At 37.3% G+C, this 19,887-nt stretch overlaps 1 protein-coding gene across 3 annotated transcripts in view; it reads left to right on the top strand.

The window, feature by feature from the left end:
* Positions 1-19,887, top strand: part of CDK12 (cyclin dependent kinase 12) — a 70,814-nt gene that overhangs the window by 19,142 nt on the left and 31,785 nt on the right. For all 3 annotated transcript variants that reach the window (XM_083379293.1, XM_083379292.1, XM_083379291.1), the window contains exons 4-13: positions 550-689; positions 2,502-2,672; positions 3,180-3,369; positions 4,952-5,008; positions 5,711-5,812; positions 6,324-6,401; positions 7,849-7,965; positions 12,487-12,618; positions 15,769-15,983; positions 18,592-19,050. In XM_083379293.1, coding sequence (XP_083235419.1) covers positions 550-689; positions 2,502-2,672; positions 3,180-3,369; positions 4,952-5,008; positions 5,711-5,812; positions 6,324-6,401; positions 7,849-7,965; positions 12,487-12,618; positions 15,769-15,983; positions 18,592-19,050 — 1,661 coding nt within the window. The remainder of the gene's footprint in view (positions 1-549; positions 690-2,501; positions 2,673-3,179; positions 3,370-4,951; positions 5,009-5,710; positions 5,813-6,323; positions 6,402-7,848; positions 7,966-12,486; positions 12,619-15,768; positions 15,984-18,591; positions 19,051-19,887) is intronic.

Below are 19,887 nucleotides of genomic sequence, written 5' to 3'. Positions count from 1 at the left end.
TTGAAACTAAAAGGGAATCATGACTGGACATGAACAAATGGTATGAATCAAAATGTCTTCAAAGTTTTTACAATATAGAATAAGAAATCTGAAATTGGTGACAACTTGGTAATGACATTACTCAGATATCATATCATAACATCAGTGATGTTATGTTTTTTATTTTGGTTTAGCAAATTATGTGAGCCATTGTTTGTAAACTATGGTTAGTATGTAATCATGAATAAATCTAGCCAATTGTGTTTCATTTAATAAATCTGTTAAACACGCCATTATTCCAGTCTGAATGTGAAATGTACAATTTCATATTTAAATTTCATTTAGTACTGCCTAATTTCATTTAATCTGCCTATCTGGAAACTAAAAAGAGTGGCTTGTATTAATAATAAATATACTAGGTAACACAACATTTCTTATATACACTTTACAGACATACACACATGCAGATCTAAGGGATGATCAGAAAATGTTTATGAAAGAGTTTTCTCTTAGAATTACACATTTTAACAATTCTGTTTGCTTTCTGCCCCCCACCCTCATCTCTTTCAGAATCTGTTGCCCTCGTTATGGTGAAAGGAGACAAACAGAAAGCGATTGGGGAAAGCGCTGTGTGGACAAATTTGATATTATTGGTATTATTGGTGAGGGAACATATGGACAAGTATACAAAGCCAAGGACAAGGATACAGGTGAGTATAAAAACATGGATTATTTTTAACTTTCTTTTTCTAAATAGGTATGTGTGTGTGTGTGTGTGTGTACACACACTATATTCATATACATACATATATATGTTATGATCCGTCACCCAGGCAGAGATGGGCTATGATAGAGCCCTTTATTGCTCTGCTAAATTCTACAACAACCAGCTCTACAATGACCAGTCAGGTTCCACCCCACACTTCCCTCAAGACAGCCACCCACAATCCAACAAGCAAAAGCCAGAAAGCAACAAAACCAATTTGTAAAGGCAGAGAGGAAGTCTAAAGCCAAGGTGAAAGCTCATGGGGCAAGGTCTACAGACAAGGCAAGTCCACAGGGCAAAAGGCAAATTCAGAGGCAAAGGCGCAAGGCAAGGCAGAGGCAGAAACAACGGTCAAAGCTAATTTTTTTCCCCAAAGCTGGGAGAGTGTAATCCAAAGCAAACAATTGTTCCTGACAAAGACAATCTCCCCCAGCTTCTGCTTAAGTCTATTCACACCAGGTGTTCCTTGTGAGGAAGGGTGAAGTGACCTTTTCCCACACAGCCTCTCAAGATCTTCTTTTGAGCTTGCCACCTCTTACTCTCTGTGCCCTTGGATCAAGTGGGGGAGGCAGCTGTTCCTCCTCAGAGGGGATCTGCTGCCTCTCAACACCACTACCTGCCTGCAGCTGATCCTCCCCCAGGTCTGTGAGGGCAGGCAGCTCTCCACCTGATCACCCACCTCCCCCAATGCCTGAAAGGCGTGGGATATTCAGTCCCTGGCCTCTCCAAATATTCCAGTAGTTAGTCCTTGACTTACAAGCAAAATGTGTCATGTGATCTTCATTTGTAACCTTTCTGGTTGGCTCCTGACAAGCAGAATTAATGTGAGAAGCCAGATTCGCTTAACAACTGCAGTGATTCACCTAACAACTGCGGCAAAAAGTCATAAAAAAAAGTCTCACTTAACAACCATCTTGCTTAGCAATACAAATTTTGGGCTCAGTTGTGGTTGTAAGTAGAGGTCTACTTGTAATAGTTTGTAAGAATAAACTAAAGAAGATAAACTGTTTGCTCTCTTAATCTCAATAGCAATCAATTCAAAATACAAATTATGGTATTAATTCCAAATATGGAAATAAAGGTTCTGAAATATGAAAGTTTTTATACTTCTAATATCCCCGGTGTTGTTCTGATAAAAAGTTTTCATTGTATGGGTAATCCTTGACCTACAATCGCAGTTCGGACTAGAATTTCGATCGTAAGTTGTTGTGATTGTAAGTGAAGGCACCACATGACTAGACGCGATTTTATAACTTTTTACAATATAATATTTTTAATAAAAATACATAATAAATAAAAATAATAAATTTCCAATAAATTTTATAAGTAAATAAATTTTATAAATAAATAATGCAAGGTTGTTAAACAATCACATGGTCTTTAAGCAAATCCATTCTTCTGAATGGACATTTTTTGCTGGGAACTGACAAAAATGTCACAAATTGTAGTCATGTGATCACAGGATTGGTCGTAAATGCAAGTGATTGCCAGGTGTCTGAAACAAGATCATGTGACCATAGGGTATGTGTGTGTGGCTTTCCTAGTTCTGAGGACAGGTTGTAAATAGATTTTTTTTCAAGTCTGTTGTAACTGAATGGTCATTAAATGATCCTAAGACGCAGACTACTTGTGTTTGACATTGTCTACTCAGATAATTGACAGAGAGAAACATGTTTCAGCAGATCCTATTTTTCATTTCTGTTGTTTCTTTTAACTATTATTATTTTTATTGTTTGCTGTGATCTGTATTTGGCAGGTGAATTGGTGGCTTTGAAAAAAGTAAGGCTGGACAATGAAAAGGAAGGCTTCCCTATTACAGCTATCCGTGAAATCAAGATTCTCAGGCAGTTGATTCATCAGAGTGTTGTCAACATGAAGGAAATTGTTACAGACAAACAAGATGCACTGGATTTCAAGAAGGACAAAGGTATTCATTGTCAGAGGAGATTATTTGGAAATAGATTATGAGTTTATGACCTGCATTTCAAATTTGCTGGCTTATTTAGCAGTAATAAACATGCTTTGTACCTAAAAAACTTAATCTATTTTGAGGAGATATTTTGTCTAGATTGCCAGAACATCAGTAGCTTACTTTATAACAAATATCTGGCTAAGAAGTTTCCTATTCAGCTTGAGGATCTTTTGTGAAATTTTAAGAGTTCTGTACTATGTAAAATAATTAGGTTAACTTTAATAACAGGTAAGGAGAGGAATATTGCTATTATTAGGATTTAAATTTTCTTTAGAATATAGAAATGCAGATACAATTGTCTTGATAATGAATACTAAGTGAGATGAAACATTTATGGCATTTACATTTTCATACTTATGGCATAATCTACTTTAGAATTTTCCTAGGGTATTTGATATGCTAAATATTCATACTTTTATTCTTAAATAAAAATGGTGTTTTCTCTTTTTCATTTTCTGGTAGGTGCCTTTTATCTTGTATTTGAATATATGGACCATGACCTCATGGGATTGCTAGAATCTGGGTTGGTGCATTTCTCAGAGGACCATATCAAATCATTCATGAAGCAGTTGATGGAGGGACTGGACTATTGTCACAAAAAAAACTTTCTTCATCGAGATATCAAATGTTCCAATATCTTATTAAACAACAGGTAATGGGTAAATTTATTTTATAGTACATGAATTAGATGACTTTGTATGGGAACTGAAAATTTGTTTTCTCAGTGTTCTGTCCAGTATATTTAAAAAATGTTCTTTGTATTCTTACCCTGCCTGAGATATGAGGAAGATACTTTGCTCTGTATGCTTTTGTCTGCTCTGGTAATAATTTGAAAGCAAAAAGTAGTTTTTACTTATTAATATACCAGTATCATGAAACACATTTATAATGGAGATCTATGTGACTGCTTTATTGCCATCATTCCATCAATTAAAATGTGTTTCACGTTTGTTCATTTGAGTTACATCTCTCTTTGATATACATAGCAGTAGCTGGCTGCCATTTCTGCTAAGCAATCATGCTACCTAGAGTCATTTTGGGTGAGATAGGCTAGATCACAGGTGTCAAACTCGCCGCATCACGTGATGGGTCGCGACATATCACGACACTTTTTGCATTGCCGTCAATGGGGTGGGCGTGGCTTCAGTATGATGAAACCAGCAGTTTGCGTGCCCCCCCTCCCCGGGGTAGAGAAATATTTTTTTTTTAAAAAAAAAAATAGCTCCTAGGTCAGTGATGGCGAACCTTTTAGAGACCGAGTGCCCAAACTGCAACCCAAAACCTACTTATGTATTGTTGGGTGCTGGGTGGGCATGGCCCATTGTGTTGGTGTGGCCCATTGGGTGGGCGTGGTCCATTGGGTGGGTGTGGTTGCGGTGGTAACAACCGACTGGGTGGGACTAAAAAGTTCAATCAATTCCAACTTTGCGAGATTTTTTTTACCTGCGAGAAGTTGAAATTGATTGAACTTTTTTTTTTTGCATACGGCGGCGGAGGCCTAAAGCAAAAAGGTTTTATAAAACCCAGCTGAAGGCCTAGGATTGGGGCAACGGCGTGCGTGCCCACAGAGAGGGCTCTGGGTGCCAACTGTGGCACGCATGCCATAGGTTCGCCACCATGGTCCTAGGTTTTTTTATCAGAATATTTAATGCATAAACCTTTCTTATGGTGGCACAATATGAGTTCCTATATACATTTTCACAGCAAAGGGGGATTTGTCATGAATATTTGTCTTATTTAATATTTTTTAATCTAATCTCACCCAGAGAACTGCTTAAAACATTGGATTCCCATTGGGTTCATGTTATCATTATGGAAATAATTCAGAGAGAGAAAAGGCAAAGGGCAACTGACCTCAGCAGAGTTGTTGGATCAGGTCCTGATATTTTAAAAATTCTGAGGCTATTTATTAATTAGTTTCCTTCACCATTTGTTAACTCTCCCCCTGCTGCATATTTAGCCCACTATTACACTGGAAAAAGAAAAAAGTCAACTGATGAACGACTTGAAATGTAGTTCACGCTGCCCCAAAACTTCTATAAAAATATAGATTCTGTAGTTGAAAAATAGAGTTATATCTATAAATTTGTAGGATAATTTTCTGGGGAATCTCTTCTGTAGGAGATTTCTCTGTCTTGAAAGTGTGACTTACAGGTACCTGCTGCAAATTCAGTAATTCTTGTTTATGTATTGTTGCTCTTTTGTGTAAAATGTTCACAATTATTTTTTTGCAGTGGGCAGATCAAGCTGGCTGACTTCGGTCTTGCCCGACTTTACAGTTCAGAAGAAAGGTAAGCTGTTTAAGAGAAGCATAGGCTGATATTTTACACATAATACACCTGGATAGACTGCCGTACAAACCCTATTGAATTCAATTGCAAACAAACATATAGGAGTTTTCTTTGTTGTCTCTCTTTTTGAGTCATTGGTGTTAGTGATTGCATTGTTTTTGCCTGTTTGTTGGTTGTTAATCTTCTTGGTTATGTTTTGAACTTATAATTAAATTTATAGTTTATTTATAATCCACCTTAGTCTTAAACGTATTGAAACCATTAGCGAATTATTTTGAGCTTTAGATCCCTGACAATTAAAAGCAGAGATTTTCCTAATTTTGTTTAAAATGTATCAGAGAAAGATTGACCTATCTTTTTTTTAATTAATGAATGTATCCTTGAATGCCTGAGATGTGATGATTTTCTGTAAAGAGGAGAGTGAGATCAGAAACAGTTTATTTCCTGTCTCTGAGTTGTGATATGCAGGTATCTGCATATTCCAAATTATGTATTCTGCAACTGTATCTTGATCTCTTTCATTATGAATGCTTCAGATTGGATTCGAGGATGACTTTAAATGAAATTTGTAGTGGCTTAAAAATGCTGCTTAAATAATCAATAGTTGCTCTGTTGATTGTACCTTCTAATATACTTCTGTTTAGTTTGATTCTTACAGAATTATTGAACCTAAACGTTTTTTATAATTGTTTTCTCACTTAGCCGTCCATATACCAATAAAGTCATTACGTTATGGTATCGACCACCAGAGTTGCTGCTAGGCGAGGAGCGTTATACACCAGCTATAGATGTCTGGAGCTGTGGGTAAGCCAGTGACGCTTCCATGCTTTGGTGTCTGATGCTAACTTATGGCTATTATCTGAGCGGTTCATACTTCAAGCTTTAAACATAGTGTGGCAGAAATTCCATTTAGTTTTGATCCACCTTAAGTAACTATGATATATCTAAATTTTTGCTGTTTTTTTGGATGAAAGCCCCAAGCACATGCAAGAGTTCACTTTTTTAAAAAAGAATCCTTTAGGTTTTTGTATTTAAGATATTTTATTGTTCCTTTTTATAAATGTGAATTAAAATACTACTATAGTTCATGGAAATAATTTTCTTCAGAAATGATGAAGAGCTATCTCTTCCACAAGGCAATGGGAAATGCTGCTCTGTAAATGCAGATAGGTCCTTTGCATGCAGTTTTCATTGGCAATTTGCTAGATATTTAATAAGATCCCTAGGTACCCAAGAGAAGCTTGCCATCCCTCCCTCCCCCCAAATACCCCAATTTCTGCTGTTGGTGTTTTAGCTTGTTCTGTTTTCTTCCTAGTTGCATCCTTGGGGAACTGTTTACAAAGAAACCTATTTTTCAAGCTAATCTTGAGTTGTCCCAGCTTGAATTAATCAGGTAAAGCATTCTGTGAATGATAGAAAGGAGATTGGGCACAGAAAGTAGTTTGTGTATTCTGCCATAGCTCTGATATTTTCTAGAATTGCAAGCAATTATATTAGGTCCATATCAGATCTAGGAACAATATGAACCAGCTGTTGTTCATGTTAGAAATGTACTTAGATGCCAGAAAAATGTTTTTCTTGAGTTTTTTTGAACTTATGTAATTGTATCCTATATTGTGAGTCCCTGTTTCCAGCTTAGTAATCCACTCGTCAGGAGACAGGAACCCAGAATTCTGTATGTGCAGCTTATTCCTATCTATAATTTTGAATTCTGGTTCTAATGGTGCTGTTAGATGACTAGAAGCCAGCATTTAGGCTCCCTTTAAATACCATACAAAGTTGGGGAAGAGGCCAGGGCAGAAAAGAATTGCCATGTGGCTTATTTAGCTGCTCACATAACATCTGCTGTTTCTTGGGAAAAAAGTGTTTACAGTTTCATCTGCTGCAAAGTCTTCTCTGGAACACCAGTCTCTGCTCAAGTAACTTAATCCTTCTTAGGAATCTTTCTAAAATCTGAAATCCATTGCCTTGGCCCAGAGTCACCTTATTGGTGAGATGGGCAGTATTTGAGTTAAATAAATAAATAAATAAATACATTTTTATTATTCATCTACAAGTGTCTTCTTTAGCTAATCTTAATCATGGCTCGCCCCACCTGTGCTGGCAGAGGGGGCATACTATAGATCCCGTCAGCCAAGGAATTTCAGCTGGCGGGATCCAGGAGAAGAGCCACCTCTGCTGTGGTTCCTGCCCTCTGTTTTTAAAGAGCCTCAAGATCTGGCCCTGCCAGATGGCTTGGGAACCCTATGGGAGAGCTTCCCACTGGAGGTGGTTCACTAGTTAAAACTCAATCCCCCCCCGCCCCCGGTGTTTGGCTCCCTTCTTTGCCATCTTGTCTCATTGATTTTATTTGTTAAATCTTTTTTATTTGCTGTGTTTTTATAATGGATGATTTTAATGTTTTTCCAATGTTTTTTATGTTGTAAGCCACCCAGAATTGTTGGATATTAGATGGGTGGCAAATAAATGTACTGTATGTTATCAGGATGTTCAATTTGCTGTTTTATATGAATGGGTGTTTTAAATACCACCAAAAAAAGGCTCTTTGTGTTTCTTATGCATTTAGAGATGACTAATGGAAATTTCACTCTTGCTATTGAAATTATATTTCATTTTATTTTTCCTGGTGCCCTTTTTACTTCAGTTTTAAAGTCTAGGCCAATAGCTAATTATGAATCCTTCAAGATATTTAAAATATCTCAAAGAGAGTCTTATATAATCACCCATCTTTTCTCCATATTGCATGCTATTAAACGATACATAACCACAGAACTGAGAGACTGTAATTCAAGTATTATTTTTATTTAGAGATTCAAAACTGTGTTTACATTTCTTTGCAGCCGTCTTTGTGGGAGTCCATGTCCAGCTGCATGGCCAGATGTCATCAAACTCCCGTACTTCAACACCATGAAACCTAAGAAACAATATCGTAGGCGCCTGCGGGAGGAGTTTTCTTTGTAAGTTTATGTACTGTTCTTTCGGTGAGAGCACAGCATTGTATGCAGTATGTCCTAATGTTTAATACAGTACTACAAAGCACAATATCTAGTTTTTTATTTCTGTATGCTGTCTCTGTGAATATGAGATAATGTAGTGGTACAGAGGCTATCCACTTTTCTTCCTTAAAAAGCTTGCTTGGGATCTTCCCTTTCAGAAAACACGTTAAGACTTTTGGGAAGTAACTGTTTTAAAAACAATATCCTGCTTTTATAATAAATTTAATTTAATCTTTATAAATAACTCAAAGTGGCAAACATACCTAATATTCCTCCTCCTTTTTTATATCACCTCAACAACCCTGTGAAGTGAGTTGGTCTGATAAAAGAGTGACTAGCCTAAAGTCATTCAGTCAGCCTTCACTCCTAAGGCAGGATTAAAACACACAGTCTGCTGGTTTCTAGACCAATTTTTGAGGATGGAAAAGAGAGAAGGGTGAATTTGTTGGCAACTATATCTCATGCTTGCTTATTGCAGTTGCAGATAATTTTATTTGGCCCAGTGTGTATTGTTAATTGTATTGGACTATAGATACCTGTGAACTTCCAGTAAAACATTAATGGGCCTAAAACCACAGATTTTTGGTGGATTCTAGATGAGAATTAAGAGAGGAAATGGGGACTTTTACCTGTTTCAGCCCTTAATTGTGTTGAGTAGTGTCCAATAAGTGTCTTGAATAAAGGGGGAGGAGTGATTACATCCATCTAGCATAATGGGAAAAAAATACAAATAGCTTTTTTCCATACTTGAGAACATTTTTCACTCAAAGTATCCATTCTTAGGCAACTAATGTTTGGGAAAATATAAAAGATGAACTTAAAATATGCTACAAGGTCTCATTTAAAGGATTGGGACTCCCAATTATTAGTACTGATTTTTGATAAATAATCGGTGCTGATATCACTGTTTATTCATCTCAGTTGTGTCTTGAGTTGAAAGGAGAAGGCATGTGGATTTGAGTAAATATAAATTTTGCTGCCAAATTCCCAAATCCTATTCCCTTTTATCACCATATAAATTATACATTCATTTGAATTACTATGTATACCCCAGTCATGTACATCTAATCGAAATGAATGGAGGCATAATCATCTAGTCAATCAGCAAAGAGCATTAAATCCATATCCTGAGGCAGTAGGCTTTAAACAGGAAAGAAATGAACAAATCTATACATGTGGCCTCAATTTTCAGTGATTTAATCCCAACGCTGCTGATACCAGTTAAAGATTGTCCCATCTCTTCTTCTAGAGCTGGTGTATTGGATTTAATTTTTTTAAACAAGTTTTATTGGTTTTCCAGTTTAACATCCAAATATTTAGAAAGCATCATGGTGACTTGGTAATCAAAAGTTCAGTAACAGAGTTTTTAGTACAAAATTCAGGTTACATTATCAGAACATCCTTCTCTATTTCCCTTAACATTTAATATAACATGCTTAAACTAGTAGATTTCTAAGAATAACATGGTTGGTTAAAACATTTGTCAGTCCAATTTTAATTATACATATCCATGTCCTGTTTTTAAATTTTACCTAATTTCTTTTTGTTTTATAGTGTTCAAGTTTAGCCTTTAACATCCAGAATAACATACAGAACCCAAGTTTCCGTTATTTCACTACACAAAAATTGTAAAATCTAAGATACACACAATACATATATGGGTAAACTCTACATTTCATAAACATTTTCTATTTCTCATCCTGATACATCACACGTTACCAATACAATAACTTACATTTATCAATCTACTTCTACTTATACATATCCAAATTCTGTTTTGATTTTTACCTAATTCTTAGTTCTTAGTTGAAGTATTTGAATATCCTTTAACATTGATAATAGCATCCATAACCCAAATTTCTGTTATTTCAGTACACAAATTATAATATCTAAGCCTAGTAGATACATAAGCATATTCTAATTTTGTCTCATAAACATTTTCTATGTCACATCCTAATAGATCACACATTACTAAAAGAGTAGCCTTTGGTAACTCTCTAACAGATCATTTTTTAAACCTGACTAGCTTTCTTTTTCTGCCAACCAGGTTTCCAGACCAAAACCTTTAGGTTGTCAGATAGGTCTCCCTTCGTTCCAGCACATATTGTTTGATAGGAGACCATCTAACCATCAATAATCCATTTGTAATCATTAGGTTGTTGCCCTGTTGATTCAAATCTCTGTATTTGCTCTAGTGTCTATATCTTCAGTTTGGTCTGGTCTCTTCCTTCCTCTAAGTTCATCTGGCTCTTTGAGCTCTCCAGCCCAGGCTGAGAATTTTTAACGGGTTTTTAATTTTAGGGATGATTTAATCTTTTTTAATTTGTTTTTAACTTTTGTACTGGTTGTTTTAAATACCCTGTAAACCGCCCTGAGTCCTTCGGGAAAGGGTGGTATATAAATCTAATAAAATAAATAAATAATAAAATAAGGTCGTATCCAATTTTGTAGTTGCTGCTTGGTTGTCTAGGCTTTCGATAGGCTGTCTTTGTTGATCTTTAGCATCCTCTATTTTGGCATTACTATCTTCCGCTTCATATACTTTTGAAATTGTAGGCTCTTTAGATGGAGTCAAGATTTGAGTATTAAATTTTTCCATATCTTCTTATTGTTCCTTAAGGTTCTCTGTCTTAGTTGTAGTTCCTTGTACTTTTGAAATTGTAGGTTCTTTGGATGGAGTCACAATCTGGGTATTACATTTTTCAATATCTTGTTGTTGTTCCTTATATTCCTCTGTCTTAATTGTAGTTTATTCCAATTTTGTTGTTTTCTGGATTGTAAGTTCTTTAGTTGGAGTCTGGGTTTCAGTTTGTGGTTTCAAGCTAGCGCCTTTATCTTTCAGTCTGGAGTTAATTATCTCAGTGACTTCGAGATTTTTTTAAAAGTATAAGCTTATAGTCAATCGAAGTTTGTAGCTGGTCTCCCTCCATTTCTTGAATAGTTATAGATAGTCTTTTAGTGGAGGCTAATTTTTAAATAAGAGTCAGTAAATGTTCACCTCCACAGATCTTAAAAGCCAAATTCACCTCCCAGCTGTTTTAAGTTTTTATCTTTGGTGCCAAGGACAGATCTAAGTTGTAAACAGATTTATTTGCCATGATGTACACTTGCTGTACCAGGCTTAGCCACAAGATGTCCCCAGAGTTATTTAGAATCCTTTTCAGACAGAGTAGGCTTTTATCAAATTTAAGTTCTAGTTCATCTTTTTTCTTTTTTTCCTCTTTTTTTGTCAAATACATAAAGTAGCCAGTTCCTGTGAAGATAGGGGCTTTTGGGTCGCCAAATGTAGAATGGATTTGGGTCCAATTAGTTAATTATATTTTTCAAGGTTTTTTTTCCCCAGTGTATTCAAACACTGCTATTTAAGAGGGTGAAAAAAAAGTTCCCTTCCCTCTCTCCTCGCAGGGGGAAGCAGATTCAAAGGGCTTTTAACAGGAAAAAAGTAAAAAGTTGGGATAAGGAGAAGGCAGTTCTCACCCAGTTCCTCCGCTGTGCTTTCAAGTGCTTGATTGTAAGTTTGGCCTCAGCAGGAAATGGCATAAGTGATGGGAGTGATGGCCATGGGATGAGTGATAGCCATGGGAGTGGCCGATCCTTTCTTCGTCGGTCGAAAGAGCTGCTCCAAGTCGACGGGAGGGCTGCCGCCCTTCCACAAGAGATCGGAGGATCCTCTTCCCCGCTCGTTGCCCCTCCAGGGTGACTTTCGACCCCTTACAGGGGCTTTCCGGCGAAAGAAAGCCAGACGATGTGAGGAGCGATCGCCTCACACGTCTGCCAGCGCCGGAACCGGAAGCTGGGTATTGGATTGATTTTTAAAAGAGCATACAAAGTTGACTAATACGAAATCAAATTTGTCCATGTAATCCAGAAACATCTGCTTTGACTAATAGCAGTTCTTGAGGCAAACACTTTACAGTTGATAATGATAAACACATGGGTTTGAAGCACAAATTACCAAAATCATGCACTCGCAAGTATCAAATTGCAGTATAGGTAATTCTTGATTTACAACATTCAAAGTTACAATGGCACTGAAAAAATGACTTATGACCATTTTTCACACTTACAACCATTGCAGCATCTCCATGGTCATGTGATCAAAATTCAGATGCTTGACAACATATTTATGATGTTTGCAATGTTCTGAGGTCATGTGATCCCTTTTGCAACCTTCTGAAATAATGGGAAAGCCAGATTTACTTAACTTTGTTACTAACTTAACAACTTCAGTGATTCACATAACAACTGTAGCGAGAAAGATTGCAAAATGGGGCAAAACCTATTAACCACCATTTAAATTTTTTAATCTTAAATTAATTTAAATATTTTAATGTTGATTTTATATGTTTATATATAGATTACATTGTAGACTACCCAGGTCCATTCCCTAAGTAAGATGAGTGGTTGAGAAATAAATAAATAGCAGTGCTGATTATTGTGGCAACTCTGGGCTCCCCTCCCCATATTCTTTTTATCTTCTAGCATTCCTTCTGCTGCCCTTGACTTGCTAGACCATATGCTAACACTGGACCCCAATAAACGATGTACAGCAGAGCAAGCCTTGCAGAGTGATTTCCTAAAAGATGTTGATATCAGCAAGATGGATCCTCCAGAGTAAGTATCCTACTAAAGAAAAAAAGAAAACTTCCCTTGGTTTATAAGCTAGTTCAAATTTGGAGGATGGCTTAGAACAGAGGTGTTAAACTGCTGGCCTGCAGGCTGGTTGCATCATATGGAGGCTGCTTCCACTCCACCTCCGGCAATGCAAAAAAAGTCGCGATATGTCTGACATGTCATGTGACACAGCAAGTTTGACACCCGTGGCTAACAATTACCTACCTTGTATTTCATTCCTGATGTCTGCTTTTTCTTGTACATATAAAGATGCTGCTGGCTATCTCCTTTATTCCTGTGATATGTGTGTGCACAGCCACCTCCCACCCTTTTTTGGTCAAGGTCCTTATGCAGTCTCTGGAGCTATAGGTAGATGAGGCAAGGAGATAATGGTTTAATCAAAGAAAAAAATAGACATGCCTAGATTCAAGCCACATTTTCCTGTAATTCCAAATTTTATTTATTGAAATGGCCTTTGAGATACAGTCAAGGCCGAAATTGTTGGCACCCCAGAAATTTTTTCAGAAAATCAAGTATTTCTCACAGAAAAGTATTGCAGGAACACATGTTTTGCTATACACAGGTTTATTCCCTTTGTGTGTATTGGAACACAACAAAAAAGGGAGGGAAAAAAGCAAATTGGACATAATATCAAACAAAACTCCAAAAATGGGCCGGACAAAATTATTGGCAACCTTTCAAAATTGTGGATAAACAAGATTGTTTCAAGCATGTGGTGCTCCTTTAAACTCACCTGAGGCAAGTAACAGGTGTGGGCAATATAAAAATCACACCTGAAAGCAGATAAAAAGGAGAGAAGTTCACTTAGTCTTTGCATTGTGTGTTTGTGTGTGTCACACTAAGATGGACAACAGAAAGAGGAGAAGAGAACTGTCTGAGGACTTGAGAAGCAAAATTGTGGACAAATATCAACAATCTCAAGGTTACAAGTCCATCTCCAGAGATCTAGATTTGCCTTTGTCCACAGTGCACAACATTATCAAGAAGTTTGCAACCCATGGCACTGTAGCTAATCTCCCTGGTCGTTGATGGAAGAGAAAAATTGATGAAAGGTTGCAACGCAGGATAGTCCGGATGGTGGATAAGCAGCCCCAAACAAGTTCCAAAGGAATGCAAGCTGTCCTGCAGGCTCAGGGACATTAGTGTCAGCGCAAACTATCCATCGACATTTAAATGAAATGAAACGCTATGGCAGGAGACCCAGGAGGATCCCACTGCTGACACAGACATAAAAAAACAAGATTACAGTTTGCCAAAAATGTACTTAAGTAAGCCAAAATCCTTCTGGGAAAACGTCTTGTGGACAGATGAGACCAAGATAGAGCTTTTTGGTAAAGCACATCATTCTACTGTTTACCAAAAATGAAATGAGGCCTACAAAGAAAAGAACTCAGTACCTACAGTGAAATATGGTGGAGGTTCAATGATGTTTTGAGATTGTTTTGCTGCCTCTGGCACTGGGTGCCTTGAATGTGTGCAAGGCATCATGAAATCTGAGGATTACCAAAGGATTTTGGGTCACACTGAAGAGCCCAGTGTCAGAAAGCTAGGTTTGCGTCCAAGATCTTGGGTCTTCCAGCAGGACAATGACCCCAAACATACGTCAAAAAGCACCCAGAAATGGATGGCAAGAAAGCGCTGGAGAGTTCTGAAGTGGCCAGCAATGAGTCCAGATCTGAATCCCATTGAACACTTGTGGAGAGATCTTAAAATTGCTGTTGGGAAAAGGCGCCCTTCCAATAAGAGAGACCTGGAGCAGTTTGCAAAGGAAGAGTGGTCCAAAATTCCGGGTGAGGTGTAAGAAGCTTATTGATGGTTGTAGGAAGTTTCAGTAAAATTAATAGGTTCATTTTTCTCTCTTTCCTGACATCTATCATCCACCACACTAAATTGAGCAGAGTAAAGCTGAAGACAGATGGGGCAAATGGACCAAGGGAGCTGAGGCTGCAATTCCAGCAGGCAGTAGTGCAAATTAGCAGGTGTATAAAACTGTAGCCAGACACAACAAGACTGAAACTTGTGCATTCCAGTTCTACAGCCTAAATTGATTCTCCAGATTAGTGAATTACCACTTTTCCTGAACTTCAGTTTTTATAATCTCCAGTAACATGAAGGCTTGAGTTCCAGATGACCAGAAAATACCAGACTGAGAGATGTTTCCATAGATTCAGCTCCAAAAGCATGCATACAATCGTGTCCTGGTATGTCGTGTGAGAAGCTGGGCTTATATGATAGTTCTCCCTCAAGCATTCTGAATGAGTCTCCCACCAGTATTTTGAATGACTCTGGCTGACATTTCTGTTTGCCCCTGTGTACTCACCCAATGTCCTTGGATTGCCATGTCATTTCTGTCCTTACATTAAATAATTTTGAAGGACAGGGGGAGAATAACACTAAATGTGTGTAAGCAAGAGGTAGAGTTACATATAGACAATTTCCTACTCTATTTTTCCTAAGGTCTTTTTGCTTCTTTTTATGTTTCCCAATGCCTTGCCTCATGTTTGCAGCAGGTCTTGGTGACATCACACAGCAGCTGAATCAGAGTGAGCTAGCTGTCTTACTGAACTTGTTGCAGAGCCAGACAGCGACTGATTTCAGTTATCTTTTCCAAATATTAAGTTAAGGGTGCCAATAATTTTGTCCAGCCCATTTTTGGAGTTTTGTTTGACATTATGTCCAATTTGCTTTTTTTCCTGCCTTTTTTTGTTGTGTTCCAATATATACAAGGGGAATAAACCTTTGTATAGCAAAACATGTGTTCCTGCAATACTTTTCTGTGAGAAATACTTGATTTTCTGGAAAAATTTCTGGGGTGCCAACAATTTCGGCCATGACTGTATATATATGCCCTAAACTTTAAAAAAGTAGTGCAATTCTTGTGGCTTCTATATATCTTTAAAGCGTTTTCTGAAGTTTAAGACAAAGCTTATTCCTCCTCTCATTCACTCACCCCAAATGATCTCCCTTTTGACTTATATAAGAGTTGCTAACACATGAGAAAGAAGAGGGGTTTTGTGTTGGATTATTGGGGTAAACATCACCTAAGATGAGAGAAATACCAATAATAATCTAATATTAGAATTTTTATCTTGATTGTTTGTTTCTAATGTTTTTGTATTATCTTTCTAGCCTCCCTCGTTGGCAGGATTGTCATGAACTCTGGAGTAAGAAACGCCGACGGCAACGGCAAAGTGGGATTGTGGTGGAGGAGCCCCCTTTGGCAAAGGTTTCCCGGAAGGACACAGCCTCTGTAATAAGCACTGAAGCTATCAAGAATCATAGCAGCCCAATACCCCCCCAGCCTGCTCAGATCAAAACGCAACCTGGTGCTGGAGACTCATTTGGTTAGTTCAAAACCTAGGAAAATCCTTCAAGCTTTAATTAATTGGCAGGATTTTTTGCACACTTAAATAGTTGGGAATTCAAAATCATAAGTAATAATTTTGAAAAGGGTTATGCATCATAGCATGGGTAAAAGGTAAACCAATTGCAAATGTTAAATGTATCACATCTTCAATTAATTTCTTCTGAAATAGCTCTCAAGGAAATCAAATTATAAGAAACAGCATAAAAACTGGTATAATAATCTTTTATTATTGTAGTTACTGATATATACTATTACAATGTTAAATTAAAACAGGAGGTTATGATTAAAGTATTGAATTTGGGTTGGAGGAAAATTGAATTGATTGATTTCAGTTTAGCAGTGTTTGATGGAAATAACTACCATTTTACATGTGTATAAATTTCCATTCACATGTGTAATATATATATATATATATATATATATATATATATATATATATATATATATATATATATATATATATATATATATATATATATATATATATATATATATATATATATATATATTTGTTGTTGTTGTTAGCTGCGAAGTCGTGTCCGACCCATCGCGACCCTATGGACAATGTTCCTCCAGGGAGACTTTTATTTCCCTTCCCTTTATAAAGGGTATGACTGACTGATGAGAACATAAGAAGTTCAAAATGATCATTTCAGCCTCCCTAAAATTCTTTATTAGCTATTTGAAAATATATATATATATATATATATGTATCATGTATTAACTTCAATCAGTAGAATGTGTTTTTCAGACAAGGTTTACTTGTGCCAGTTCAGGACCTGGGTCTCCTTTAATATGTTTTTACTAAACATTTCTTATAACTGTCTTTTGGGGGTGTGGTGGCTCAGTGGTTAAAGACGCTGAGCTTGTCAACTGGAAAGCTGATAGCCCAAGTTCAAGACAAGAGTGCTGTGCCTTGGGGTGAGTTCCCTTACTTGCCCCAGTTCCTGTCCACCTACCAGTTTTGAAAGCATGCAAACGCAAGTAGATAAATAGGTACCACTTCGATGGGAAGGTAACAGTGTTCCCTGCGCCTTGGTGTATAGTCACACTGGCCACATGACCACAGAAATGTCTTTGGACAATGCTGGCTCCCTCAGCCAAGAAACGAGATGAGCACTGCCCTCTAGAATCAGACACGGCTGGATAGGGGAAACCTTTACTTTTTACCTTTACCTCATTACACATTTCAGATAAATATATAAACAAAGAAGGAAAAAAACCAAAAGGGATAAAGTAAGCAAGGGATTTACAAATGTCATAGAGATGATAATTTTCCAGAATATAATTGTGAATAATTGAATACACTATTATCAGTTTAAAAATTTGAACATCACTCTTAAACTCTAAGCAAAACATGCATATCTAGAAACATAATCAATGCAATATAAATCCTAAAATGAAATTTGTGAATCACAGTAAACTGAGTCCATATTATTAGAAGTCTACTCCTGTGAAATTACAATATAGACTTTGCAGTCCCTACTGATCATTGACTATATTTTATTAATAAAATTATGCAGAGAGGTTTTTAAATTTTGCATGTGATAAAATCTATATTGAATTATTGAAGAATGGTCTCCAGCTTGAGTGAAATTCTTTGTCAGATTTACTTTTGAGATACACAATTATTTTAGTCATTGAGGCACACTCCTACAATTTATAACCGTTCAAGGACTGTTGAAGTATCCAGTCCTAGTGTCTCCTTCTGTTATTTACTCAGTGTTTCACTGATTTCCAAAATTTATTTACTACATCTCACTCAAGAACCTGGTTGCAAACCACACCAAAAATAGTCCTGGAGACTGTTATAAATGTATCGTATAAATCGCTAAAATGCTGATTTTTGCTCTCACTTTAGAAGATCTTCCCAAAAGACTGATGGATTAATAGTTTCTGAAGAGTTTCAGTAAAATTAATAGGTTCATTTTTCTCTCTTTCCTGACATCTATCATCCACCACACTAAATTGAGCAGAGTAAAGCTGAAGACAGATGGGGCAAATGGACCAAGGGAGCTGAGGCTGCAATTCCAGCAGGCAGTAGTGCAAATTAGCAGGTGTATAAAACTGTAGCCAGACACAACAAGACTGAAACTTGTGCATTCCAGTTCTACAGCCTAAATTGATTCTCCAGATTAGTGAATTACCACTTTTCCTGAACTTCAGTTTTTATAATCTCCAGTAACATGAAGGCTTGAGTTCCAGATGACCAGAAAATACCAGACTGAGAGATGTTTCCATAGATTCAGCTCCAAAAGCATGCATACAATCGTGTCCTGGTATGTCGTGTGAGAAGCTGGGCTTATATGATAGTTCTCCCTCAAGCATTCTGAATGAGTCTCCCACCAGTATTTTGAATTACTCTGGCTGACATTTCTGTTTGCCCCTGTGTACTCACCCAATGTCCTTGGATTGCCATGTCATTTCTGTCCTTACATTAAATAATTTTGAAGGACAGGGGGAGAATAACACTAAATGTGTGTAAGCAAGAGGTAGAGTTACATATAGACAATTTCCTACTCTATTTTTCCTAAGGTCTTTTTGCTTCTTTTTATGTTTCCCAATGCCTTGCCTCATGTTTGCAGCAGGTCTTGGTGACATCACACAGCAGCTGAATCAGAGTGAGCTAGCTGTCTTACTGAACTTGTTGCAGAGCCAGACAGACCTAAGTGTTCCACAGATGGCCCAGCTACTCAACATTCATTCAAACCCTGAGATGCAGCAACAGCTAGAGGCCCTTAACCAGTCTATCAATGCACTCAATGAAGTCACCACCACTCAGCAACTGCAGGATTCCCAGAAAGTGCCTGAAGAGGAAAGATCTGTTGAGGAACCACCCCCACCAACCCGTCCCTCTGAGGAACAATCCGCTCCTGAAGCAGCAGGCACTCAGGGAGACATGCAAAGCATTCTGGCAGTTTTGCTGAGCCAACTAATTAAAACCCAAGAGCCTGCAACAAATACAGAGCAGAATAGCAGTGAGAAGAACAGCGATCTACGGGGGCCACGGAAAACCCCCACTTTGCCTCAGGAGGAAACTGCAGGTAAATAATTGTGACACCCCCTTGCTCCTAGGACTTAAGGGGGAAAAATTATATGGGTCTTTCATGTGGTAAATAAAAAACACTTTGAATATTCTTTAACCAAGCCTGGTAGTCGTCTCTGAGTGTGTGTGGAATCTGGCGACAGTTTTGGGTTCCTGAAAATACTCGTCATAAGACCTTGAGCATATTGTGTACTCTTGGCCCCAGCTCCTCTCATGAAAAAATTTTCAGGATGTAAGGCTGGGAAGTCTTAGAATGTACCTTGTTAAATTGGGAAGTGATTGCTCAGATATCCTCTCGTCATTTTTTTTATGGAAGCTAGCATAGTACTGAGAAGGCTGTCATAGTCCTCCTCATTACTGCTCTAGCTTTGTGCTTAGAAACCCTACATTTAATCTTTAGAATGTTAGAAGACTAAAACCTATAGTTAATGTTACTCTAATTAAATTTTTAAGCCCTTTATGAAGATGAACTTAAAATAGTTGCTGATCTGTGCTAAGGAAAGGAGTTCAAAAGAAGTCTGTTCTACATATAAGAGGACACAGATTCTCCCACTGAGGCCTGCCCCATCATCTCACCCTTCTTATGAAACAAACTACCACAGTCTAAACTGAAGTAGAAATGCCAGATCCTTATTCTGAACTAGGCTAATATTGGTGGAGAGGGTCCATTCTTATCAGCTGCACTGGTTTGGAATATCTAAGGTAACTATGGGGAGAATCCCTACATTTTGTCAAAATGGAAATGAGCAGCATATTGCTTGGTCTCTTGTACAATTGGATCATTATATGTTTCTTTTGGATGTTCCATATGGGTTTGATTATGGGAAGAGCTATT

The sequence above is a fragment of the Vipera ursinii genome (genome assembly GCF_947247035.1).
Source record: "Vipera ursinii genome assembly, chromosome: Z".
NCBI lineage: Eukaryota > Metazoa > Chordata > Lepidosauria > Squamata > Viperidae > Vipera > Vipera ursinii.
This window is presented reverse-complemented; position numbering and strand designations above follow the sequence as displayed.